The following is a 25357-nucleotide window of genomic DNA, read 5'->3' on the forward strand; positions in this document are numbered from 1 at the left end:
AATACTGTTAAACTTCAACTCGGCTATATAATGTTTTCAAACTCGAAATCATGCTCGAGCTCGGCTCGCTAACTTAATCGAACGAGCTCAAACAAACTTTTTTTTGAACATAAACCTGTATAGATCGCGAGCAGCTTAGCCTATTTACACCCCTATGCATGAGCCTGCCATAGTTCACGTGCTACGTTGTATCTGTTAGATATCAAGCTAGACCAAAGCTTAGAATTAAAGGCATCTCTAAAAGATTCAAGTCAATACTTGAGAAAGCTACCTCTCTGCTGCCGTGAGAGCAACAGGGGCAGCAGCATGCTTCTTCGAAGTCCATAAAGAGAACTATACACAATGTGTGACATTACCAAATAATCAAGATGGCTCCCAGACACGAGAGAGTTCAGATTTGCTAAGTGGAACTCATGTTCGCTGGATTCTGGGGCCTCGGCGGTCTCTGGTTTTCGGTGAGCTAGCAATGCTCATGAGAAGGCGGCCAGGGAGCAAGAGCAGGAGTGGGAGCAGGATACGCGATGAAAGTCGGTGTGCTATAGCCAGGCATCAACACAGATACCTCCTTGGAATACATTGAAATCTGAAAACATGGAGAAGTTTCACATATAAAAGTTACATGCCGACATCTCAGTTCCTACAATGTGAAAATTTCCAAGTAAATGCGTTCTATATAGAGTTTCATACAACAATTTGCAATTTGTGAACTAACAAACATTAGATGCATTCACTGTTTTTTTAACATTGATGAGCAAAAGATGAATTTCCAAGATCATAATGTCTTCTTTTTTTTTGTTTCTGCTTGGCAAGTTTTATGGTGTTAAGAATTGACAATTAGCCAGTGAAATATTAAGGTAGAAAAATGTAAGACCATAACTGAAAATCACACGCCACTCATGTGACTCGGAGGCAACACAAGGAAAAACAAACTGCTTCAAAAACAATAAAGGAATCCACTTGTGAAGTGAGCAATAGGGCATTATTACCGGTATATAGTGATAGCTATTCTATAGAGAATTTCTATACTTAAGGATCATTTCCAACTCAATTAATGGACACGATGAAAACATGAATAATGTCATACCGACAAAAGTAAAATGCATACTGATCCGGCGATAAGAACAGGGATCCTCGAGGTAAGGGGTCAACGTCACGTGGAAGTCAAAGAACCGGACGGTCCATCAAAGAAGGTCGGACCAGCTGGGCCGACCGGAGAAATGGGGCTGACCGACCGGGCGGCCGCCCGGTGTTTAGCCGAGGGCAAAAGGCACCCCTACGGAAGTCGGGGTTCCGGCGCTCATTGGGCAAGATCGTAGGGCCGAGCGGGCAGCACGCTCGGCCGAAGACATGAAGCATACTGCTAACAGTCGCCACAAAACACATTACCGATAATTTCCTAAGTGTACCATCATACATGACCGGTCGGACGGAAGGCGGACGTGGGCCGGTCGGACGCGCGGCAGGAGTTCGGGGAAAAAGACAAGGGACATCTTCTGACAGCTGGCATGCTTCGTGATATGGTCATATTCCAAATCACATGACGTGGGGTTCTGCTGTCCCATCGAGGACATGCTTGGACTGTAGCAGTATTGGTCAGGTAAGCTCACTGACAAGCCCTTACTGGGATATGGGCCACGGACGCGTGTACACCTCGATATGTGTGCACTCGCTTCTCCGCTACCCTATATAAAGGCCCTCATTCTTCGCCAGAGGTACGCGTTCTAACATCTCGAGAGCCACTTTTTTCATCTGCTTGCCTGACTTGAGCGTCGGAGGGTCGCCGCCGGGAACCCCTTCCCGGCCCGACTTCTGTGCAGGTTCGCCGGAGGTTCGTGCAACCAGTCGAAGATCTACATCGGCGACCCGGAGAGCGCCACGTGCCTAGCGTCCGTTGATTCAGCATTCAGACAGGATCAATTTGGCGCCATCTGTGGGAACGCTCCTGCATCCGAACGGAAACAATGGACGAGGCTGGACGACAACACACGGTGACGCTTTCGACGGAGGAACTCGACGCTCTGATCGAGATAAGGGCCGCCAAGCTTGTGGAGCAAAAACAGAAAGCCACAGACGAGCGGCCGGAGCAGCAAGCAACGTCAGCGTCTGGTGGTCGAGAGGAAGCACCGCCGACCACCGTCGCATTTCATCGAGCCTTATTCCGCACACCCGAAGCCACAGCAGCTCATAGAGATCGGGGATCTTCTTCGGACGAAATGCCTAGACGAGATGACAGAAAAGGAAAAGCCCCCCGAGCGGACGCATCGCCCGAGAGGATCAATCGCCAATTTTCCTCCGACGATCGACGAATATAATGGGACAACCGACCCAGATGATCATCTGGGTAAGTTTGATAACACAGCTACGCTCCATCAATACACAGATGGAGTAAAATGCCGAGTTTTTCTTACCACTCTCTCGGGATAGGCTCAACGGTGGTTTCGGAGGCTGCCGGACGGATCCATCACAAGCTTCAAGGACTTCCGAACGGCCTTCCTCCATCATTTTGCAAGCAGTCGGCGCTACCAGAAAACGAGCGTGAGCTTGTTCGCCATCAAACAAGAAGTCCGTGAATCGCTCCGAGCTTACATCCAGCGGTTCAACAAAGTGGCCATGGACATCCCAGCGGCCACCTCGGAGACCATGATGAATGCCTTCACACAAGGCCTAGTGGATGGGGATTTCTTCCGATCGCTCATTCGAAAGACGCCCCGAGATTATGATCACATGCTACACCGGGCCAACGAATACATCAACGTGGAAAAAAGAAACTCCAACCGAGCGGGCTCCTCCTGCCGAGCGGAAACAGCACGCCGCTCATCAGCCGCCCAGAGGACCGAGAGCCGAAGCAATCTGATTCCTCCATGTCAGGTCCCACGTGCAAGAGGTAGCTGTCGCCCGGCCCAAGCCAAACAAGAAATGGACCCCGATGTTCTGCTCCTTCCACTGGACAGATACGCACAACACCAGGGATTGTCGAAGTCTTCCCTTCGTGGCTCATGCCGTGCCCCGGAATGGCGGCCGACGGTCTCCCTCAGTCGACAGGCGACAGAGAGCACATGTAACCGATCAGACGCGAACCGATAGGCGACAGCAACAGACTCCCGATCGGCATCGTTCTCCAAGGCAGGAGAATCGCCGAATGTCACGAGAAAGGTCTCAACCATCCGCTCGGGAAGAAGAGAATAGAAGTAATACTTCACGAGGCGAAATCAACATCATTGCTGGCGGGCCGACCGGAGGAGACTCCAACCGAGCAAGAAAGGCGAGTGTCCGGCAGCTCCAAATCCATGCAGTCGGCTGCAGCAAAGAACGGGCGAGCGGACCCGAAATCAGTTTCGGACCCGAGGACTTTGAAGGAGTTGAAGTGCCCCATGACGACGCTCTGCTCATCAAAGCGGTAATAGCCAACTACACTATTCACCGCGTATTTGTTGACACAGGGAGCTCAGTCAACATCATATTCAAGAAGGCGTTCGATCAGCTGCAAATTGATCAAGCCGAGCTGCTACCCATGACAACCCCCCTATACGAGTTCACGGGTAATGAAGTTCAGCCGGTCGGACAAATTCGGCTGGCTATCTCGTTGGGAGAAGAGCCGCTCAGGAGGACGAGGACAGCAAACTTTGTAGTGGTCGATTCTCCTACGTCCTACAACGTCATTTTGGGACGACCGACACTCAGCGAGTTCAGAGCAGCCGTTTCCACCTTCTATCAGAAGATCAAGTTCCCCGTGGAGGATAAAGTGGGTGAAGTACGGGGAGATCAACTCGCGGCTCGGCGATGCTACGTCGAGATGATCCGAGCAGAAGCCAATTCCGCTCGGAAGGCACCCCGGATCGAGGTAAACGCCATAACTGATAAGCCACCCTCTTTAATTTATGAAGAAAAGGAGGAAGTGCAGATTCATCCAATCCGATCGGAGGCCACTACCTTTATTGCGTCCGATCTGGAGGCCAACCAGAAGGAGGAAGTGATCAAATGCCTCCAAAGAAACCATGATGTCTTTATCTGGTCGACCCATGAGCTGCCCGGAATTTCACCAAGTGTAGCGCAACATGAGCTCCACGTCCGGCCGGACGCTCGGCCAGTGAATCAGAGAAAAAGATATTTCAGCACTGAGAAGAATGCCATCATCCGGGCGGAAGTTGAGAAGCTTCTGGAGGCAGGCCATATACGCGAGGTACAGTTCCCGAACTGGCTGGCGAACGTAGTATTAGTCTCCAAGCCGGGCAACAAATGGAGAGTATGTATAGATTTCCGGGATCTCAACAAAGCTTGCCCGAAGGACTTTTATCCTCTGCCCCGGATAGATCAGCTGGTGGACTCTACGGCCGGCTGCGAATTAATATGTATGCCGCCCGTGAAGATCAAGAAAAAGTCAGCTTCGTCACGGCCGACGGCACCTATTGCTATAATGTGATGCCGTTCGGATTGAAGAATGCGGGAGCCACATATCAACGCTTGATGAATAAAGTATTCAGAGAGCAGATCGGGCGAAATCTGGAAGTGTATGTGAACGACATTCTCATCAAATCCGTCCAAGCGGCCGATCTCTCCAAAGACATGGAGGAAACTTTCCGAACGCTGTGCAAATATGGAGTCAAGCTAAATCCCCAGAAGTGTCTGTTCGGAGCAAAAGGAGGGCGTTTCTTGGGGTACATAGTGGCCGAGCGGGGTATCGAAGCAAATCCCAGCAAGGTGAAAGCTCTACAGGACATGCCGCCTCCAAGAAATACAAGGGAAGTGCAGCGCTTGACCGGTCGGATAACTACTCTGTCCAGATTCATCTCCAAGACCGCCGACCGGAGCCTTCCTTTTTTCAAAATCTTGCGCAAAGCCACCAAGTTTCACTGGGACGAAGAATGCGATCGGGCGTTTGAAGACTTGAAGACGTATTTGAGCTCCCTCCCGGTGCTGGCCAAGCCTGTTGCGGGTGAGACGCTCTGCATCTACTTGTCTTCTACTGAACAAGCCGTCGGCTCAGCATTAGTAAGACCGAGCGGAGAAGAGCCAGTGTATTTTCTGAGCCATATTTTAAAAGATCCTGAATCTCGCTACACCGGGCTCGAGAAACTTGCTTTTGCTTTGGTCCTAGCTGCTCGGCGCCTCCGTCCTTATTTCTTGGCTCATACTATCATCGTCCGGACGAATAGCCTATTGGGAAGAGTGCTGCTGAATCCTGAAGCGTCCGAACGGCTCATCAAATGGACAACGGAGTTGAGCGAGTTCGACATTCAATACCAGCCCCGGTCGGCGATAAAGGCGCAGTCCTTGGCGGATTTCGTCACCGAGGTACAAAGGCCAGAGCCCGAAGCCGTGTGGAAGGTATTTGTAGACGGATCGTCCACTCGGCTCGGGAGCGATATTGGTGTATTATTACTGTCTCCCCAAAAAGAGAAGATGCACTTATCCGTACGGCTGGATTATAAAGCTACAAACAATGAAGCGGAGTATGAGGCCCTCATAGCCGGCTTGCAGGCGGCTCGGCATGTTGGCGCCGGTCGGGTAACGCTTTATTCAAATTCGCAGTTGGTCACGCAGCAGCTCTCTGGCACTTTTGAAATTAACAACGCTCGGCTCAAGCTCTACGCTGAAGCGTTTGATAAACTTAAAGCCAATTTTAGAGAAGTTATTGTCCAGAAGATACCCAGAGCAGAAAATCAAGCGGCCGATGAGTTAGCCAAACTCGCGAGCTCAATAACGCCTGTCGCTATTCATCAGCCAATTGAACAAGTATTGTTGGTGGCGCACGTCGATCGGATGGAAGGCCTCACGTTTCAAAGCGACTGGGGGACACCCATCATAGAGTTCCTCCGCTCGGGCGCCACACCATCCAATGAGAATGAAGCCCAGCTGCTAAGGAGGAGAGCCGGTCGGTTCACACTCATAGGCGATCAGCTTTACAAAAAGGCTTTCTCGCGCCCGCTGTTGAAATGCGTGAGCTCGGAGAATTCGGCTTACATCCTCCAAGAAGTACATTAAGGATCGTGCGGAGGACATCCGGGCGGACGATCACTAGCTAAGAAGATCCTGCTAGCTGGATACTTTTGGCCAACTTTACAAAAGGACGCCACTCAGACCGTGTCGACGTGCCTTTCGTGCCAGAAGTACCATAACTTCTACCACCGACCGGCAGAGGAAATGAAGACATCCACAGTCTCATGTCCGTTCGATCAGTGGGGAATGGATATCGTAGGTCCATTTCCTATGGCGACCGGGCAACAGAAATTTCTGCTAGTGGCGGTAGATTATTTTTCCAAGTGGGTGGAGGCCGAGCCCCTAGCCAAGATCACCGAGCAGATGGTCAAGAAATTTATTTGGCAGAACATCATCTGTCGGTTCGGCATCCCTCGTCGACTTATTTCCGACAACAGGCGGCAGTTCACAGGAAAATTGCTCGAAGATTGGTGCAAAAGCTTCGGCATTGAACAGCACTTCACCTCCGTAGCCTATCCCCAAAGCAACGGTCAAGTCGAAGTAGCCAATCGGGAAATTCTTCGCATTCTGCGCGCTCGGCTCGACCATTTGGGAGGAAGCTGAGTGGATGAAGTACCGGGCGTCCTATGGGCCATCCAAACGACTCCAAAGGAAGGAACAGGTGTCACGCCTTTCCATCTGGTGTACAGCGGTGAAGCGGTGATTCCTGTTGAAGTCAACGTCGAGTCCGCTTGGATCCAGAATTATGATGAAGGCAACGCCGAGCGGAGGACCATGGTACTAGATTTGGTTGAAGAAGAGCGAGCCAAAGCGTCCGTTCGGCTGATGGCGTACCGGCAGCGGATGAAGCAAAACTACAACCGCCGCGTAATCCCTAGATCATTCCAGGTCGGCGATCTTGTCTGGAAGAAAGTCAAGCCGGTCGGCGACGTCGGCAAGCTTGAAGCTCCGTGGACGGGTCCCTTTAAAATCATCGAAAAGCTCTGCTCGGGCGCTTACTATTTGGAGGATGAAGACGGACGACAGCTGGACCGACCTTGGAGCGCAAATCATCTCCAACCTTATCGAGCTGGGTGAAAGGTGCACTGATGTAATTCATTTTTGTGTATATTCTAGTCGCCCATGTCCTTGTAATGCAGGAAGCAAAACTAATTCAAAGGATGGCCAATGGGTTTTCCGAGAGGCTGTACTAAAGTTAGCCTTTGGAAAACCGTCGAGCTCCGACGTTAAATATCGAGAGACGAGCCGGCGTCAATAAACGTCCGAGCGGAAGACCGTCGAGCTCCGACGTTAAATATCGAGAGACGAGCCGACGTCTATAAAACATCCGAGCGGAAGACCGTCGAGCTCCGATGTTAAATATCGAGAGACGAGCCGGTGTCTATAAACCCTCCGAGCGGAAGACCGTCGAGCTCCGACGTTAAATATCGAGAGACGAGCCGGCGTCTATAAACCTTCCGAGCGGATGACCGTCGAGCTCCGACGTTAAATATCGAGAGACGAGCCGGCGTCTATAAACCCTCCGAGCGGAAGGCCGTCGAGCTCCGACGTTAAATATCGAGAGACGAGCCGGCGTCTATAAATGTCCGAGCGGATAGCCATCCAAGTGATACATTCCGGCGGTAAGAGTCGATCGACGACAGAGCCTGTTCTTTAAAGCCAACATACGGCCGATCGGCTCGCTTAGCAAAAATAGAATGAAAAACCCCTTTAAGGAGCAAAGCAAAAGATGGCTGATTCGAATTAAAGATGGGAGCGCGTGAGAATAATGCTCGCGCGCCGAGCGGCTGTGTAATCGCATGGCGAAAGGCGCCTTTTGAAAACAACCGGCTCGAGCTCATGTTAACGTACGAAGCCGAGCGGAGGAGTTTTAAAGAACACTTCAAAGATGACGAGAAAAATTTCTTGCCTAAATCCAAAGTTGCAAGAACAGAAAGATGATCTATTTACGCCAACCGCGGGGCAAACAAAGGAAACTACAACAAAAATAAGTTGTGCCGAGTGGCAAGGATACAAAAAAGATTCATTGTTTGGCCGAACGGCCAAGTTACATGGGGATTCCTACTCTAGATATTCATAAAGCGTCGAGGGGATGTTGTTGAGGAGAGTCGTTTGATCTGCGGCCGGGATAACAGCGGACTCGGGAAGATGCCCCTTCGACTTCAGATACTTGGTGGTGGCGGTCATAGCCAGGTCGAAGGCCGTGTACATCCGCTGGCAGACTTTCTCTGAGAATTCGGGCGAGCGGATGTAATTCTGTCTCAGAGCGGCGACTCGACTCGGCTCGGCCCCTTGGTATTCTTTGAAGGCCAATTGAGACGCGGCAAGGGACTCCTGCAGAGTCTTCAGCTAGTCCTGATGCCTGCTTGCGTCGGCCGCACGGCCCGCCTTCTCCCGGTCGAACTGCTCTGTCAACTCCTTGATCTTCAGCTCCAGGCCCCGAGCCTCCACGTTTTTTTTCTCCAGATCGGAGATAGCTGTATTTTTCCGAGTGGTAGCCAGGGTTATTTTTGTGTCGAGCGACTTGACTTGTCGCTCGGACTCGGCCAGGGCGTGGGCCTGATCGGCTGTCTTCTTCTGCTCGGCCCCAACAGAGTTTGAGCTTTCTTCAGCTCCTTTTGCAGCTCAACATACGAGGGGCCTTGAGAGCCGGACGGACCGCTAGCCGCCTTCAGTTGTCTCAACTCCTGGTCCACCATGGCTAGGCGATTGAAGACGACGATCTCCTCCACCCATCGCTGGCAAAAGAAAATTGTTAGTAGCCGATCGGAAAAATGCAGGCAAAACTTCAGAGAAAACGAACTTACCCCCGTGACCTCCTGCATGTGACTGTTAACTAAGTTGCGAAGGGGGATCAGCGCGACGCGCTCCCGAGCGTCGGCCCACATCTCGGCTAGGGGCCCCTTTAAAGTGATGGTGTGCTCAGGCGCGGTCGGGCGGTTGGCCTCAGGCAGCAGTTCTTCAGTCGGGAGGTGAAGAGAGACTCGTATAGTACGGCCGTGGCCGGGGGTCGTCCGACCGGCAGTCGGAAAAGGATCAGAAGCCGGCGCAGAAAACTGCGAATGAATGGTTGAGCGTTGGACTGAGTGACGAGCAGGCGGAAGAGTGCTGAGCGGAGTAGCCTCAACTGGAGCAGCTGGCTCGTCCCAGTCGGAAGGCGTCCGGTCAGATGAAATGGTCGGATGGTTGGACCGCGGAGGTAGCCGACCGCAGGGGAGTCTCCACTCGGCGCCGCTTTTGTAGGGGCTGCTCCTCCTCCCGAGCGGAACCTTCCTCAAGGACAGTTGGTTCTCCGGGGGGGATGGCTCCGCTGGCCACGTCTTGCTGAGAAGCTTGAGCGGCCGACTCAGCTTGAGTCCCGCTCTCTCCTTCATGAGATCCGACCGGCTGGATGCCCAGCGCTTCCATTTCCTTGGCCGCCGCGGCTTCGAGAGCTGCCGCCTTTCTCTTCAAAACGCCGGCCATCACCGAATCCATGACGATGTCTGCTGTAAAGGAAAGAAAAGAAATCAGTTAGCAATCAAAACAAAGGCCAAAGTAAAATTCTTACCGAAGCCGGTCGGAAGAGGAGTCCGTATGGGACTCAGGCCGAAGATGTACATCACTCCCTCGTGAAGGAGCTTATTGATGTCCAGGCGCAGACCGGCTAGCATATTTGCAGCATGGAGGTAATCCGGTCGGGTCTTGAACTTCTTCAGCTCGGGAGTGGGAGGTAGGCTGACTTGCCACTGGGTCGGGAAGTTGGCCCGATCGGGCATACGGATGTAGAAAAAATAATCCTTCCAATGTTTATTAGAAGTAGGTAGCTTGTTGAAGAAAACTAAGCCGGGTCGAGCTTGGAACATGAAGGTGCCCGGCTCGGCTTGCTTGGGGTAGTAGAAATAAAAGAAGACCTCCGGTCGGAGGAGGATGTTGTGAATCTTGAACAAAACAACAACACAGCAGAGGAGACGAAAGGTGTTTGGTACTAGACTGCCGAGCGGCACACCAAAAAAATTACATACATCTACGAAGAAAGGATGTACAGGGAACTGCAGACCGACGATAAATTGATCGCGGAAGACACAGAAGGCTCCGCGCGGCGGCCTGTGCGGCCGAGCGGAAGGACCGGCTAAAAGAAGTTCAAAATCGTTGGGAATATCAAAATTATCAGTCAGGATATTAAAATCGCGCCGGTCGAAGCGTGACTGCATGGTGGTGTACCATGGCCCAAGGGACTGGTCTTCCGGATGAGAAGAACTAGCCATGGTCCGATCGGAAGGAATCGAAAAGGCAAAAAGGCAAAAGGAGGAAGACAGCGAACGAAAAGATATCCCGAGGATGAAAATATGGAAAAGGAATATAAGGAAAGCACCGGAAACAAGGAAAGATGACCTTACGATGAGAAGGAACGGAAAGAAGGCGCTGGAAGTCGTCGGAAAGCAGAAGCGGAATCGCCGGAGCTCCAAAGCGCTGGGGGCAGAGGTCGAAATCGCAAAGGCAAATGCGAGAGAGAAGGAAACGAGGGATTTATAGGGTGGAGGCCGGGCGGTCTCCACCGTCGGATCCAGGTCACGGGAATCAAAGCGTGCATCGGGCCGTCCATTTCGAATCACTTCGATCACATCAAATCACCATGCCACCGCCGCCGTACGATGATGGCGTTGCGCCACGTGGCATTCGACCATTCGAAGCATTTAATGAACGCATGCTCAGCCTTAATGTCGAAGATTGGCGCAGATTACGAGGAGATCCGATAAGGGGCACTGGTGATTCACTCAAGGCCATCTCTGCGGTAGGCCGATCGGATAATACTAGCAGCCCGGCCAGACTCGTAGTCCAGTCAGTCGGACTAATCGCCTCCTTCGACTAGACTTGAAGGGGAGGCAAGTGATCCGGCGATAAGAACAGGGGACCCTCGGTGTAAGGGGTCAACGCCACGTGGAAGTCAAAGAGTCGGGCAGTCCATCAAAGAAGGTCGGACCAGCTGGGCCGACCGGAGAAATGGGGCTGACCGACCGGGCGGCCGCCCGGTGTTTAGCCGAGGGCAAAAGGCACCCCTACGGAAGTCGGGGTTCCGGCGCTCATTGGGCAAGATCGTAGGGCCGAGCGGGCAGCACGCTCGGCCGAAGACATGAAGCATACTGCTAACAGTCGCCACAAAACACATTACCGATAATTCCTAAGTGTACCATCATACATGACCAGTCGGACGGAAGGCGGACGTGGGCCGGTCGGACGCGCGGCAGGAGTTCGGGGAAAAAGACAAGGGACATCTTCTGACAGCTGGCATGCTTCGTGATATGGTCATATTCCAAATCACGCGACATGGGGTTCCGCTGTCCCATCGAGGACATGCTTGGACTGTAGCAGTATGGGTCAGGTAAGCTCACTGACAAGCCCTTACTGGGGTATGGGCCACGGACGCGTGTACACCTCGATATGTGTGCACTCGCTTCTCCGCTACCCTATATAAAGGCCCTCATTCTTCGCCAGAGGTACGCGTTCTAACATCTCGAGAGCCACTTTTTTCATCTGCTTGCCTGAATTGAGCGTCGAAGGGTCGCCGCCGGGAACCCCTTCCCGGCCCGACTTCTGTGCAAGTTCGCCGGAGGTTCGTGCAACCAGTCGAAGATCTACATCGGCGACCCGGAGAGCGTCACGTGCCTAGTGTCCGTTGATTCAGCATTCGGACAGGATCACATACCATAAAAAAACTTAAGCAATGTAGGCTATGCTTGTGTTTTACCTCCCTATTCAACAAATATTTTTCCTGTGCTGATGAACTAAATTGTCTTCATTGAATTGTCATGTAACACAATATTTTGGATGTGCCCGCCTTTGTAGGCTTATCAATTAGACTTCTCTGATCCAATCCCCAAAACATTGGATAGTGTTTATTAGCACTTCTATTATAACAAGTGTAAGCAGCAATAATATTAATAACAATATATCTAATCTTAAGGCCTGAACTTAATCTACGACAATATTACTGTCCAAAAATGGAAATAAACACCTTCGCTGTATTAGACTTCTTATCAAGCATCAATAATTGGCTGATAAATTCAACCAAATTGGAAGTTGGCTAGCACACTTAACTTTCAATTTAAAGGGTAGCAATTGCAATGATATTCAGAATGATGTTTTAGTTTATAAATATGTATTTGAAGTGATTGAATTACTCTTTTGAGAGTGGCATTTAGGGCCACCAACACATGTGGTAAAAGGGACAACAAAATGGAGTTATCCTATCACCTCCAAAGATCACCGTCATCGTTCCAATATCAGATCATAACAAACAGTACCTTAGGAAGATATGACATAATGCATTAGGCAACAAAACTAAAAGAAACAGAACTAGGTACAATCATAGTAGGCAAGATTCACTCAGCAGAAAACATGGGGAGTAACAAAGTGGTAGGAATTATCTTCCCACTACAAATTCCCTACATAATATCCCCATTCCTTGACCTGTGTTGACAGACTCCGATATGTATCACCAATGTATAAAATAAATATTTCTCCATAAGTTAAATAATAAATATAGCAATCATAAAATTGATGTATAGATTTTAGTAGGACCATGTTGTATCGAACCATGCATATGCCTCAGCCATGGAATGATTAGTTTAGGATGGAGACTTCCAACATTATTTGTTAGTGAACTTTGGACCCTACTGGAGGTCATTTCATTTTCTAAAGATGCTTTCCTCTTTGTTTGGAAATGACAAAATGGCGTTCACTGTCTTGTCCTTGACTAGTGAAAACCCCTCTCTTAATTGCATCTGATATGAAAAGCAGCACAGAATGTAGTATCCATGTTGTCCTTCAAACAAGTAAGGATCTTCCTTAATGGATTTATTGTTGTACATAATAATTGTCAGCTATATGTTGAGAATCAAGGATAGGACGATAAACATATCTCCTTTCAATCATTTTCCAGAGTCATCGGACCAAAAGAAGAGAGAATAAATGCAAGAAGCCAACATAAGGATCTTAAATGATGGTGTCGACTGTTCAGCAATTACATGTTAAAAGTAGAATTTAGAAGTAGTGGAAGAACATTTTGCCTTAGTTTTGTTGTTTTAAATTACTGTTGATGAGAGGGAAACAAATCATGAAAGGACAAGAAGATATTGCGAAGCAGAGATTAAGCTTCATGACAGCTTTTGGACAGGAAGAAAACAAAGAGAGTAGCGTTCGGTAAATACCTTGGAGGACGAGTACTCCATCTTGCTGGCATGCACCTCCGGATCCAGCGACGACCCCATCCGCCTCCCAAAGTAGGCATCGCCGCCGCCGCCTCCCCTGCCGTTTTCCGCGAGCGGCGACCTCGGGCGCAGAAAGCGCTCGAAGATGGCCATGACGAGGAACATGGAGATGAGAACGGCGGTGGCCACGAACCCAAACGAGACGGCGTTCACCGAGTTGTCAAAATGCCGCCACCTCTCCTCCCCTCTCACTACCGTCGCCGCGCTCAGCGGCGCCATCGCCGGCCCCCCGCGCCTCTCCATCGCCCTCGCATAAAAATATCCCTCAGCAGTAACCTAGCTCCCCCATTCCTCTCTCCTCCGGCTCAAAATGACAGCGCCGTGCGCATCACCACTCGATCCAGCTTCGCTTCGCTGCGCTGCTGCCTGCACTGCGAGGCAAAATAAGGAAGGAGATGAGAGAGAGAGAGTGCGGAGCGACTTTTGGCTCAAAAGGAGAGCGCATCTGAGCGACGATCGACTTGCGACCGCCGCGGTCCCTCGACTGAGGCACGCAGCGAGGCCGAAGGGCCCTCTCTCATCCAGCACTGCTGCTTTCTCTTAACTGCCCTTCACATTTCCCTTTAATTTCGACTATGCCATTAACATGGCATGGTACGACGGTGATAGGGGAGGGTGTTTTGGGTATTTGGTCGAGGAGTAGGCGTCAGAGACAGGGGCAGAGATTAGAGTGCTAGATGGGTAGGGACAGAGGGCTGGCTCTAGGGGCGTTGAAGTGACGCGTGGAGGATCCGATACCAGAAAAGCACAAAAGAAAAAGAGGTCGGCAGAGTAGCGCGGCCGGCGAGGCGGAGGAGGTCGAAATTAGCGGATAATTGGTGGGAACGGGCCGGTAAAAGTTTAAGGTGTTGAATCTCATTAATCAGTCTAGTGAAGTCAATTATCAAAGTAAATGAAGCCATTAAAATAATTAATTTAGTTGGATATAAATTTGACTTGAACTTCAGATATTCTCAATGCAAAATTCATATATACAATTTTGATTAATGTTAAAATAATTTTAATTAATACTTGAAAAAAAAAATATGGGTTTTTAATATTTTATTTTATGGTTTTGCAACTGGGTCGGAGTGTCTGTGGTGGACGTGGATTATCCTCCGCCGCCTAATTTTTTGGACTACGTAAATAAATTTTCTTCCTTAATTTTATTATTCCACGCCAAATAATTAGTCAAATAAAACCCTTTCTGCTCTCCTTACCGATCGATCGCCGATCCTTCTGCCCGGCGACCAACGCCGACTCCGATGGCTGCCGGCGTTGTCTCCCAGAGGATATTCTTCCTCTCCCTCTCGACTTCCTCTTCTTCGTCTTCCTCGACGAAGCCCCCAGCCAGGGTCTCCATCCCATCGCTGCCTTTGTGCCCCTCCCGCCGCCGATGCATCTCTCTACCTAAGAGATCCAACAGAAGGAACCGGGGTTCCTTCTTCGCCGCCTCGGTCTTGCCCGAGGAAGATCTTGATGTCATCCCGGTGCAGAGCAGCGACTCGACGGACCAGCAGGACGGGGTCATCCCCTCCTCCGCGAGGGAGCAGCAGGAGGAGCAGCCCCTTGAGGAGCTTGGCAGCCAAGTCCGGGCCTTGGCTCTCGAAATCGGTGGCAGAGTCGTTGGCGGCGGTGGAAGTGGTGGTGTTGGCTTCTCTTCCTCTTTGGAGGATGAGCAAGACATTGGTAAGTCGCTGAACCGGACTATCAACGCTTCGATTGTTCTTGCCGCTGGGACTTTCGCCATCTCGAAGCTTCTCACCATCGACAGCGACTATTGGCATGTGGGTTAAGTTGCTCTGGGACTTGATCTTGTCGAATGGAATTTTGATTGAACTTCCTTAACTATACTGGATGAACGTTCTGAGAACCATGAGATTGTTGGTGCTCAGATGGAAACGACAATTTTAATTAATCTGAATGCTTTCTTAGATAAATTGTTTGCTGAAAGTTATGCTTATTCTTTATCCTTTCAATAGCCTAATTAGTTACTGTTACAGAATTGTAGTTTGGTGTCCGGAAGAAGAAACTAGTAGACTCTATGATAAAGTGACTGGTAGGAGCAATCTTGGTAAGACAGAAACTTAAGTAAAAAAGCACTAAGAATACCAATTGAACATGATGGATGAATAATTCCTTAACATTACTTTATATTCATAACAAGTCTTTTATGTTCGAGGGATGGTGTATATTCATAACAAGTCTTTTATGTTCGAGGGATGGTGCTCTTCGAATTTGTCTGAAATGCATTGCAATTCTCTTCCTTGTGCATAGCATCTCTTTTGTAGGAAGAATTTAATTGTTAAATAGAAGATTGTTTGTTGCTTGGAATTCGGTTGCCTGTCTGATTTCAATCAAAATAGAAACAAAACCTGTGCACTTGAATAAAAGATTGTATTTGTAGTTTATAATTTAATTCTCATGTACCATTACCAACCATTTGATTCGTTAATTTCATTTTGTTTTTTTTTTTTCCATATTCCTTTATCAAAACCGTGATCTCTATTAGTACACTTGTATAGCTAATGCTGAAAAATCTCTAGCTAGATTTAAGTTGCAATCAGTTGCACATGGAAGAGGAGGACTTGTATTGCAATTATACACGATTCTTGCTTCCCATATGATATTCACCCAAATCAACAGAACTAGACAGAATTTGGACAGTAATGGCCTTAATGGTTAACACCATCTAGTGAATCAGTACTTGAGACTCGGTTACTGTTCCATTTGGTGGTTTAATATGTGTTCTTGTTTTCTTACATCATGTATCATCAGCAAGGAATATATTTGTTCATTTAGTAAACAGTGTCACACAAGTTTCAGAATATATCATGTACTAATGATTATATATTTAGTTTATTTATGGGTTTGTACGTTTAATGTACCACTTATTTGAAGAAGGTAGTTCACCGTGTTGACATGATTTTTGTTGTTAGAAAATTCAGATAAAAAACAATGTAGTGCTATCTATTGCCATTGGTTTTCCTTGTGTTAATGTATGTAATTCATGGCAGTTATGCTCATTACTGCCTCTTGCCTTCTTGATCCATTTCAGGGTTGGACATTATATGAGATACTTAGGTATGCACCATTGCATAACTGGGTCGCTTATGAACAATCTTTGAAAACACATCCAGTTCTCGCCAAAATGCTGATAAGTGGTATTGTTTATTCTCTAGGCGATTGGATTGCCCAGGTTGATTTCATGCTTCAGTGTTTTACAAGTTAAAGGTCATTTCAGATGTATTCCTTCTCTATTATGTAATTCATAAATATTGTTGCAGTGTTATGAAGGAAAACCACTATTTGAATTTGATCGAGCTCGCATGTTCAGATCCGGACTTGTAGGATTTTCTCTTCATGGATCACTTTCTCATTATTATTATCACTTCTGTGAGGTTGTTGAATCTTCTACTATCAAATATTTGTTAGCCATACTTTCTTCTTATACCACGAGTATCAATTCTTTTGCTTTGTTGCAACACCAATCTAATGTGGTAATTCTGCATTTCAGGCACTTTTTCCTTTCCAAGACTGGTGGGTTGTACCTGCTAAGGTGGTGTTTGACCAGACTGCATGGTCTGCCTTATGGAATAGTATCTACTATGTAGTATTGGGCTTCTTGCGGCGTGAATCACCAGCAAATATCTTTAGTGAATTGAAGGCTACATTTTGGCCGATGTTAACTGTAAGGGGCTTTCCCCATGTTATCTATGTAACAACCGTTGGCACAAACATCAATGGCTAACTCATGTTCCGGCTTACAGGCAGGGTGGAAGCTTTGGCCTTTTGCACACTTGATCACTTATGGTGTTGTTCCAGTTGAACAGAGACTTCTTTGGGTGGATTGCGTGGAGCTAGTATGGGTGACTATCCTCTCAACGTAAGCATAAACATCAATTTTCCAGTCAACACATTTAACATCCTTATCTATCATCTCGTCCAATCCTATTTTGCTTATATTCTTCTTGATAATCTAGGTACTCGAATGAGAAGTCTGAAGCAAGAAATTCTGAATCGACTTTGGAGTTGAACGCAGAACCATCATTATCCCATGTTCCTGAGGTCGTGTGACTTATCATTCGGGTTTCTCCAAGTTGCATTACACTGATGGTTGCGATTCTGTTTGTTTTACTTTGACCCACATAATTATTTGCAGGAATTGACAAAAAGTCAAGAAAGGTAGCTGTTGTTGGATGGAATGCTGGCAGAATAACCAGCTGAGGCAACAAGTTACGTAGCCGTATTCCGCATGTATATATAGGCCCTTTGAATCTAGTTTCGAACTAGCAGTCGTAATGCCATATGTTCACATGTTTACAATTAGTGGATCTTTCTGTGTTTTTTATTTTTTTGTGTGTATTGGGTTGAATTCCCTTCTTCCTTGCACACAATTTCCCTATCTTTGTAATGGCAATTGTGCAAAGTAATGTCATTAGTCTTGATTGAAGAATGTCTTAATGTCCCGCAAGATGATCTGTTTAAGGTGACATGGAAAGTGATTAAGGTGTCCCGATTGAAGAATGCCTTAATGTCCCGCAAGATTATCTGTTTAAGGTGACATGGAAAGTGATTAAGGTGTCCCTGGGGTCATGGTGTCATGGTAGGATATCTAGGTTGTCACCCAGATATTCGTGGTTCGAATTCCAATTACGACGTATTTATAGGAATTTTCTCTCCAAATGGAGGGCGTAATCAAAAGGATGCTAAGTTTCTGGATTGGTCGTCGTGTGCACTTTTCGATTTATTCTAATGGGTGGTGGGAAATTTTCGTATGGTCGGGCCAGTCATCTCCACGGATAGTCAATGAAGTTAACTGGGATTATTATTTTTTCATGAAAAGTGATTAAGGTCCAGTGACATGAGAATCCAACTGGATTTATAATGGAACAATTCATATATCAATTCCTATGATTATATGTTTTCTTTTCAAATCTTGAGTAATGTTCTTAATGATCATGAATCTCTTCGGATAAGACTTCTGTGTTGTTTTTTTATATGTTTGCTAGGAGTTTAAGAAATAGTTTTTTTTGTTTTGTTTTTTTCCCCTTGAATACTTCTTTTGCATATCATACAGGTATCTTGATTCAGGATTAGGCTTAGCTTAAGACAAATTAAAAATACTATAGAATTAAAAAATGTTTATCAGTGAGTCAACTATATTTTTTTCACATGATTAAACTGTTCTTTGTCCATACATCATATCATTATATTTTGCAAATTAATCACTATATTGAACAAGTTATACATGGATCGGAAGTAACTAATGGTGTACTCATTGTTGTATTATTTTAACGTTCACTTGTTCGATATAAGTTTTATCGAGAGGTAACATCTTCGTTCCAACCAACCTTTTTACGCAAAAAGCTCATCTCTTTTCAATAGACACCTTATACATCGTTCATATCATCATAGCATTTTAAAAATCAAGGTAAAGGAGATGCTCTACTCATCCTTACGATATAGCTATATCTTCCTTTCCATATTTTAATTATCTCTAATATACATATATACCCCCTAAAAGAGTCCTACAAAAGATTGCAACGTTTAGTTGGGCAAGTGCAATCAAATACCTACTATAATTTTAAAACTACTCTATCATAAAATAAAAAAAAAAATGATTAATCAGATAAGATAATATCAAACTTGGGATGACTGACATGATTTTACCGAAATTTTTCACTAGTTATCTGGATAAATCAGAAAAATACATATAGAGGTTCATTCTAATAGCCAGTATTCTAAGATAAAACTACTCTATCATAGGATAGCATATTACAAATTGAAATAATCATTGACAGTGTATTAGGAAGTAGACAATGCAGGTGCTATCATTTTAAATACATATTGATGTAATATTTTGATAGATGTATTTAAGATTATATATATGATCAAACACATACTCTACTATATTAAGAAAAATGAAGACTAAAGAAAACTTGATTAATAATGATAAATGATGGTATAATAGGGGAAAGAGTTCAATAATCGTAGAAAGATCAATATATTCGATCATATCTAATAGGATAAGACTTAGTTGTTATTATTATTGTTACTCTCTCACATCATCATAGAATGTATGTAGTATAGTATAGACTAAAATAATCATTGATACTTCACTTATGAATTAGACATGTGCTATCACTTCGAGTACATATATGACACAAATCATCTATATATGCTAAAGCACAACGAGGCATAGTTCTTTAGAAGATTGCGATCTCTAGTTGGTAAGCAGTACTAAGACCTTTATGAGAGGAAAAAAATAATTAAAATACGAGTAAAAGAATTGATTATGGACACTGATAGAATCCTCAGCCAACCTGTTATGATCTTAATACTTAATAAACAAATAACAAGTTGCAAGTTAATTAGCCATTTGAAATATAAAAAGGGAGTTGCTATAAGCTACACTTGCATGCAAACATCTCACTTTATGGAACAAGGATCATAAAGGTTTAACTTTGTTGTTTTCCATAAAATTAATAAGGAGGATTAATGTTTCAGGATAAGAAGTCATAAAGTGCATTAACTCAACATATTTTGAGCTAAACCAAAGAAGATTTTAGCTTCCTCACAATATCCTTCACAGTCATTGAGAACTCCACTTCCATCTGTACACCAAACAAAAAAAAATGGAATTGTCATAGTTATATTGAAAGAGGTCATGAGAATTAGGGTTTCGGTTTCGATAGTATGACTTACTTGTGCCGTCACGATTATATTGATAGAGGAGCCAAGAAAAGGCATAACATTGGTGTTGGTTATGATGAGGTTCATGCTCTCGATCTCGGACAAGACCTTCACAAGGACACCTTTGCGGTTCTCGCAATGGATTCTTACGAGCACTGTCTTCTCGTACACCTTCACTTCGATCTCGGGGAAAGGTTGAAGTTGTGACGGTCGTGATTCATCGAGATTGTTCTCGTCCGATGATGAACCACCGTCATCGGTGACCGAGATGTGGGACTTCTTGATGAGGACCACGGATTCGACGGTCCTCTCCATCTTTTGTTCTTCTAGGGCTTTCACTTTTTCTTGTAGGTCTTTCACATGTCTCACTGCATCTCCAAGAACAGAAGCTTTGTCTGCCTAGAAGATGTACATTTACATATGCAATGAATTTAAATGATGATCAAAACTTACTTAGAACGAAAGTTTATCTAAACTTATATCGATCGTTTAAATAAAAGATAAAAGAAATGTATGTATAGAAGATAAAAGGAGATGATAATCTCTCACTCATAGATTGTATTTGATGCTTCAAGACTACAATAAATATTTCATGTAGTCTCACTAATTAAAAGTACAACAAACAAACAAACCCTAAGAAAGAGAAACCAAATTAAAATTGTTTGTCACTAAACATGAGATCTGCGTAATTACCTTTTTAAGGCCAGGGATCAACGCAGAGAGTGCAATGAACTTCTGGTTGAGCTTCTCGCGCCGGATCCTCTCCGCGATGATATGTTCTTGCGCCTGCGACAGCACCATCTTCTGCTCCTCCTTGGGCGAATTCTTCACGAAAGCAACACCTTTACTCGGATTGGTCAGCGAGTCAAGAGACACCATCCCTGACGATGAGCAAGACCCATGATCAAGCTGCTCCATCTGGTTGTTGCTGCCCAAGTTAAAGTTCCAGCTGGTGTTCTCCTGAACCCTAACTCCTGATCCATAATCTGATCCATGGAAAGACTGATGAGGAACCATAATATTCATGTTGTTACTAGTGTTGTTCGATCCTATTTCCCACTGCTGAAGAAACCCTGGCTGATCACTCATATCCTGCAATATTAATTAATCTTTCAGTATACAAGATTAATTAATATATAATTAATTAACTAGCTAGCAATACTCTTACAGTATCTGAGAACCAGTTGTTCCAGGGAGTCTCCATTAAGCTTCACTCGAGAATATAATCAAAAGATTAGAGATTGAAAGAAATCAGATGATATATGAAGCACATGCATGCAGTTGAGAGCTAGGGACACGAATATAGCACTGCCAAAGGAATTGTGCAGATCTGATCTGCGAAAGGAAAGTGGAGTGTGAACCGAGGGAGGCCTTCACATTACTGCTCAGTTGGAGGCCAAACTCCATGGCTAAAATGTGGAGTCAAACTTTGTGGCTGAAGATCGATGCATGAAAGCTCGATCGCACAGTGTAAATGGTTGTGTTACACATGGCGTTTGACATTTTGACCGAAACCATAAATATTTGATCAAGCGTGCGTGCACAAGGCTAAATATTAATATTTGATCATTAATCGATTAAACTCATGAAATGGTTGTTATTGGACAACAACAATGATAATGATGATGATGATGATGATAATGATAATAATAATAATGGTGGGATCCTCAGTGCTTTTCAAGGGTATTAGTTTAGTGGTGAGATGATGCGTATAATAATATTTGGTGAGGATATCTTGTTAAAATAATTATGTGCCGTGTTAGTGGAGGACATAGAATAATTATTTAGGATGATCAATAATAGGAGCTAATGGAAGACCTCTTGGAGGCTCATAACTTTTGGGGGGATGAGTCACTATTTGCAATATTATTAAAGAAGATTTAATCGAGAAATAATATTATATATGTTACTCGATGATTCGGTATTAACCGTGCATCATATCCCCCTCACAACCTGCTCATCATGTTCATCGATTTTTCTTTAACTATAGGATGACTTCGAGTTTATTTAGAGAAGGTTAATCATCTTTTAAAGGTAAATTCTTGTGTTCTAAAACTTCATAATTAACCTCACAAACTATATATTGAGTAGATTGTGTGTGTGTGTATATATATATATATATGAACATCTTGGAGAAGAAATTATTTTTATTTATTGTAGTATTTGCTTTCAAATTAAGATGAGTTTTAGCAAAGTCTTTTTGTATAAATTTGTATAGATGTTCTTGTAGATACCTTTGGTGATCAATTAAATAATCTAAAAAGTTTTAAACTTCTAATTTTCACTTTCATTAACTTACTAACTAGACTTATTTTAAAGAGTTTTTAGAAGAAAAGGACCCCTGATGGTTATTTTTATGTCTTTTAGCCCTTAGTATATATATATATATATATATATATATATATATATATATATATATATATATATATATATATATATATATATATTGATTCCAAGACTCCACCGAAAACTTTTGTGTCAATTATTTAAACAAAGCAGATGTAAATGGCCATAAAAAAATTTCAAATATCTTCCTAATGGATGTTTTCGTGTGACACGAGCTAAATTATTAATCATGTGACTCCACTAATACCTAATTTTATTACCAAGATTGTCATTAATTAGTCTTAGATCGATATAGCTAGGAGTTCTTCAAAAAAAAAAATCTTTGATGGATATTTTCACCTAATAAAGGTGAGATTATTGATCTTGTGAATCTCATTGATGCCTTATGTCCCAATTCTAGATCAAAATTATTTATCAATAGCCATTAAAGATTTTAAGAAAACTTTGCGAGATAATTGATTGTGATCGGACTCAATCCATTCTTCCATTCTATTCAAGTTTTATATTAAAACTACTTGATATATGTTTTTACTCGATGAGGCATATTATTAATCTTTGAACTTTGCTAATTTAAGACTAAAGTTAACCATAACTAGCTATTAAAAATATTCTTAAAGACTCAGTGGTAGCTCATCATAAAACATCTCACAATTAGCACTCTAATAATGCCCCTTGTTATCAACTTGAAATCAAAGTTTGGGAAGGCATACCTATTCTTCTTCAACTCCAAGGCTTCTCAACAAAATATGACCACAACCACAAGAAGGCTATGCGATATATCAAAAGAGAAAAGCTCAATTTTTAGGGTAGAGCACACAATTGCTTAGGCATATATATAACTAAAGTACAGTGCACGGTTTGAGATTAAGTTAAATGCACGAGCTAGCTCTATGAAGGTTAGAGCTTTCCCTTTCAAACCACTAGAGGCAAATATTGCATCGATAACGATCGATCACCTGCAACTAATCTGCCACGGATATGATACTTCATTCATCAAGGATTAAACAGCCAAATGAATCCATTTATTGCTGCTCAGATTGATGGCCACATGTGACTGATCGACAGTATCTGATAAGATTGTGTGCTGATCTAGAGAGATGCATCAACTAGGAGGATATAAATAATGCAGCTAGCTGTACATGTATTGGAAGCATATCATTGCCAACAAACATGCACAATAATATTAATTATGAGTTTCGTATTGAAAGAGCTAGATATGTGATCAGTGTTAGGACAAGGCTCCCAGCTATCCATATCCATAAGCATATCCAACCACTTCATAAACAATAAGAATGTGGGGACTTTAGTGTTAATGCATTGTGAATTATTGTAACAAGAAAGGAGAAAAGGTTTGCATGTGTTCCAGAAGACATGGAGGAAGAAGTTTGAAGATGCATGATGAATGGTCAGTGTGTGGGATTGGAGAGTAGAAACTGATGATTCTCATAAAAACTCTCCTGTTTCTGAAAAACTTTTGATGGTAGATTTTATTTTTATTTTTGTATTAACTTGAATGTTCAGAAGAATACCAGCGGTTTGCTGTTTAATTTATTTATTCATTATGTTTACAAAGCATATATAATATGTTATGTGGGAATAAATCAGTATAAAATTATAAATGATTTAATATATGTAATAAAAAATTAAATATCCTCGAATCGATATAAAAGCGCCTGTAGCTCAGTGGATAGAGCGTCTGTTTCCTAAGCAGAAAGTCGTAGGTTCGACCCCTACCTGGCGCGAATTATTTGTTTTTATTATTAAAAATGTTTTAATTCCTTTACGTCGAATTAATATAGTAGAAAATTGGCTTTATTTAATTTGGTTGGATTTAATTAAGTTTCCATAACGAAACTTCATTTTATTTCACTAAATTAGGCAACTTGATTATTAAAAGATTTTTTTATTAAAAAATATTTTAATTTTAACCTTTACGTCAAACTAATATGGTAAAAAAAATGGCTTTATTTAATTTGGTTGAATTTACTTAAGTTTCCACAATTAAACCTCAATTTATTTTACTATATTAGCCAACTTTATCATTAAAAAATTAATAGAGTTTGTACTTCTCGATTTAATTATTAATATTAATTGATTTTTAAAATTTTAAAAAATATTAATATTTTTAAATAAAAACTTAATCGGTTTAATAAAAAAATTCAAAAATCTTATTTTTTATTATTTTATTATTTAATAAAAAAATAATTTAATCGGTTTAATTGATTTTTTTCAAATTCAAAAATCAAAACCGAATTGATTTAAACAAAATAACTGGTATTTTTTAAAAAAAAAATTAAAATTTCAAATAAACCGAACAGAATTTCAAATTAATTTAATTTTGTTAGTTATTTGAATAGAAATTTTGCTCACTTCTATCCAAACTTTCCACCATTTATGATTCTTCGATGATTCATTTTTTCAATTTTGTTCTTAAAATTTTCTTGTTGCAGTGGCAGTCAAATTCAAGTATGAGAAAAACATATGCAAGATCTTATCCAACTTGATTTTTCATCAATGGTTTCTACTATATTTAAAATTTTCAGACCAACAAACTTAATTTGTAATGTTCGAGTTCATCCTGGAAGACAAACGAAGTGCTACTTCAAACTTTCCCACCTTTTTTAAGTCACTAATAATTGAACGTTTGACAGATAAACACATGTGGATTCTGAAATTTCTTCATTTGATCTCTTCAAATATCCCGAATGCATCAATTAGGGCAGCATAAGTTTCTTCTAACCTAACTTGATGTCTCTAGCTAGTACTGGATGTCTTAGTAGATGCAGCATCTGGAAGACGGCCTGATCTACTGAGATTCTCGATATACTCAGTGCAAAATTTCTTCACTGAAATCATCCAGCAATGTGCTATTAATAACAGTGTAGGAAGTTTACTGTTAATCAGGACGGTCCTAAATTTTAAAGGGTCATGTAAAAATAATAATAATAATAATAATAATAATAATAATAATAATAATAAAATAGTTTTTTTATATTCATATAAAAAATAATAAAATTGATACTATAAAATAATTTTATTAAAATAATATATAAATTAAATTTATGTTTAAAGATTTTAGGATTTAGAAAGATTAGAAATAGGAAAACTTTGATGGAGGAAGAAAAGGATTGTACTCTATTTTTAGAGAC

The 25357-nt window shown here is 43.3% G+C and overlaps 3 protein-coding genes and 1 non-coding gene across 4 annotated transcripts; 2 read left to right on the forward strand and 2 right to left on the reverse strand.

Annotated features, from left to right (window-relative positions):
* Positions 1–219: 219 nt before the first annotated feature.
* On the reverse strand, positions 220–13671 carry LOC122022538. The gene is made up of 2 exons (XM_042580565.1): positions 13128–13671; positions 220–583 (listed from the first exon to the last, which is right to left on the reverse strand). Exons 1-2 carry the CDS (start codon positions 13428–13430, stop codon positions 461–463), a joined length of 426 nt encoding a protein of 141 aa, XP_042436499.1. The 5' UTR covers positions 13431–13671; the 3' UTR covers positions 220–460.
* Positions 13672–14335: 664 nt separating this feature from the next.
* LOC122024721 lies at positions 14336–17622 on the forward strand. The gene is made up of 7 exons (XM_042583393.1): positions 14336–14953; positions 16225–16365; positions 16454–16567; positions 16684–16857; positions 16937–17052; positions 17150–17234; positions 17329–17622. The coding sequence occupies exons 1-7, from the start codon at positions 14432–14434 to the stop codon at positions 17353–17355; spliced, it is 1179 nt and encodes a 392-aa protein (XP_042439327.1). The 5' UTR covers positions 14336–14431; the 3' UTR covers positions 17356–17622.
* A 1932-nt stretch (positions 17623–19554) lies between these two features.
* LOC122024722 (transcription factor bHLH18-like) lies at positions 19555–23048 on the reverse strand. The gene is made up of 5 exons (XM_042583394.1): positions 22919–23048; positions 21031–21070; positions 20556–20954; positions 19875–20261; positions 19555–19783 (listed from the first exon to the last, which is right to left on the reverse strand). Exons 2-5 carry the CDS (start codon positions 21064–21066, stop codon positions 19718–19720), a joined length of 888 nt encoding a protein of 295 aa, XP_042439328.1. The 5' UTR covers positions 21067–21070; positions 22919–23048; the 3' UTR covers positions 19555–19717.
* Positions 23049–23877: 829 nt separating this feature from the next.
* On the forward strand, positions 23878–23950 carry TRNAR-CCU. Its single transcript has one exon. It is a non-coding gene; the product is annotated as a tRNA-Arg (tRNA).
* The last annotated feature ends 1407 nt before the right edge of the window (positions 23951–25357 follow it).

The sequence above is a fragment of the Zingiber officinale genome, chromosome 9B (genome assembly GCF_018446385.1).
Source record: "Zingiber officinale cultivar Zhangliang chromosome 9B, Zo_v1.1, whole genome shotgun sequence".
NCBI classification, from domain to species: domain Eukaryota; kingdom Viridiplantae; phylum Streptophyta; class Magnoliopsida; order Zingiberales; family Zingiberaceae; genus Zingiber; species Zingiber officinale.

Excerpts from the sequence above, each read along its gene's own strand:
- LOC122024721 (XM_042583393.1), top strand. The coding sequence starts at position 14,432 with ATGGCTGCCGGCGTTGTCTCCCAGAGGATATTCTTCCTCTCCCTCTCG. Across the intron at positions 16,858-16,936 it reads CATTTTGGCCGATGTTAACT|GCAGGGTGGAAGCTTTGGCC; the intron begins GTAAGGGGCTTT and ends TCCGGCTTACAG. Across the intron at positions 17,235-17,328 it reads CATTATCCCATGTTCCTGAG|GAATTGACAAAAAGTCAAGA; the intron begins GTCGTGTGACTT and ends AATTATTTGCAG.
- LOC122024722 (XM_042583394.1), bottom strand. The coding sequence starts at position 21,066 with ATGGAGACTCCCTGGAACAACTGGTTCTCAGATACT. Across the intron at positions 20,955-21,030 it reads ACAACTGGTTCTCAGATACT|GATATGAGTGATCAGCCAGG; the intron begins GTAAGAGTATTG and ends TTAATATTGCAG. Across the intron at positions 19,784-19,874 it reads ATATAATCGTGACGGCACAA|ATGGAAGTGGAGTTCTCAAT; the intron begins GTAAGTCATACT and ends TTTGGTGTACAG.
- LOC122022538 (XM_042580565.1), bottom strand. The coding sequence starts at position 13,430 with ATGGAGAGGCGCGGGGGGCCGGCGATGGCGCCGCTGAGCGCGGCGACG. Across the intron at positions 584-13,127 it reads TGGAGTACTCGTCCTCCAAG|ATTTCAATGTATTCCAAGGA; the intron begins GTATTTACCGAA and ends CCATGTTTTCAG.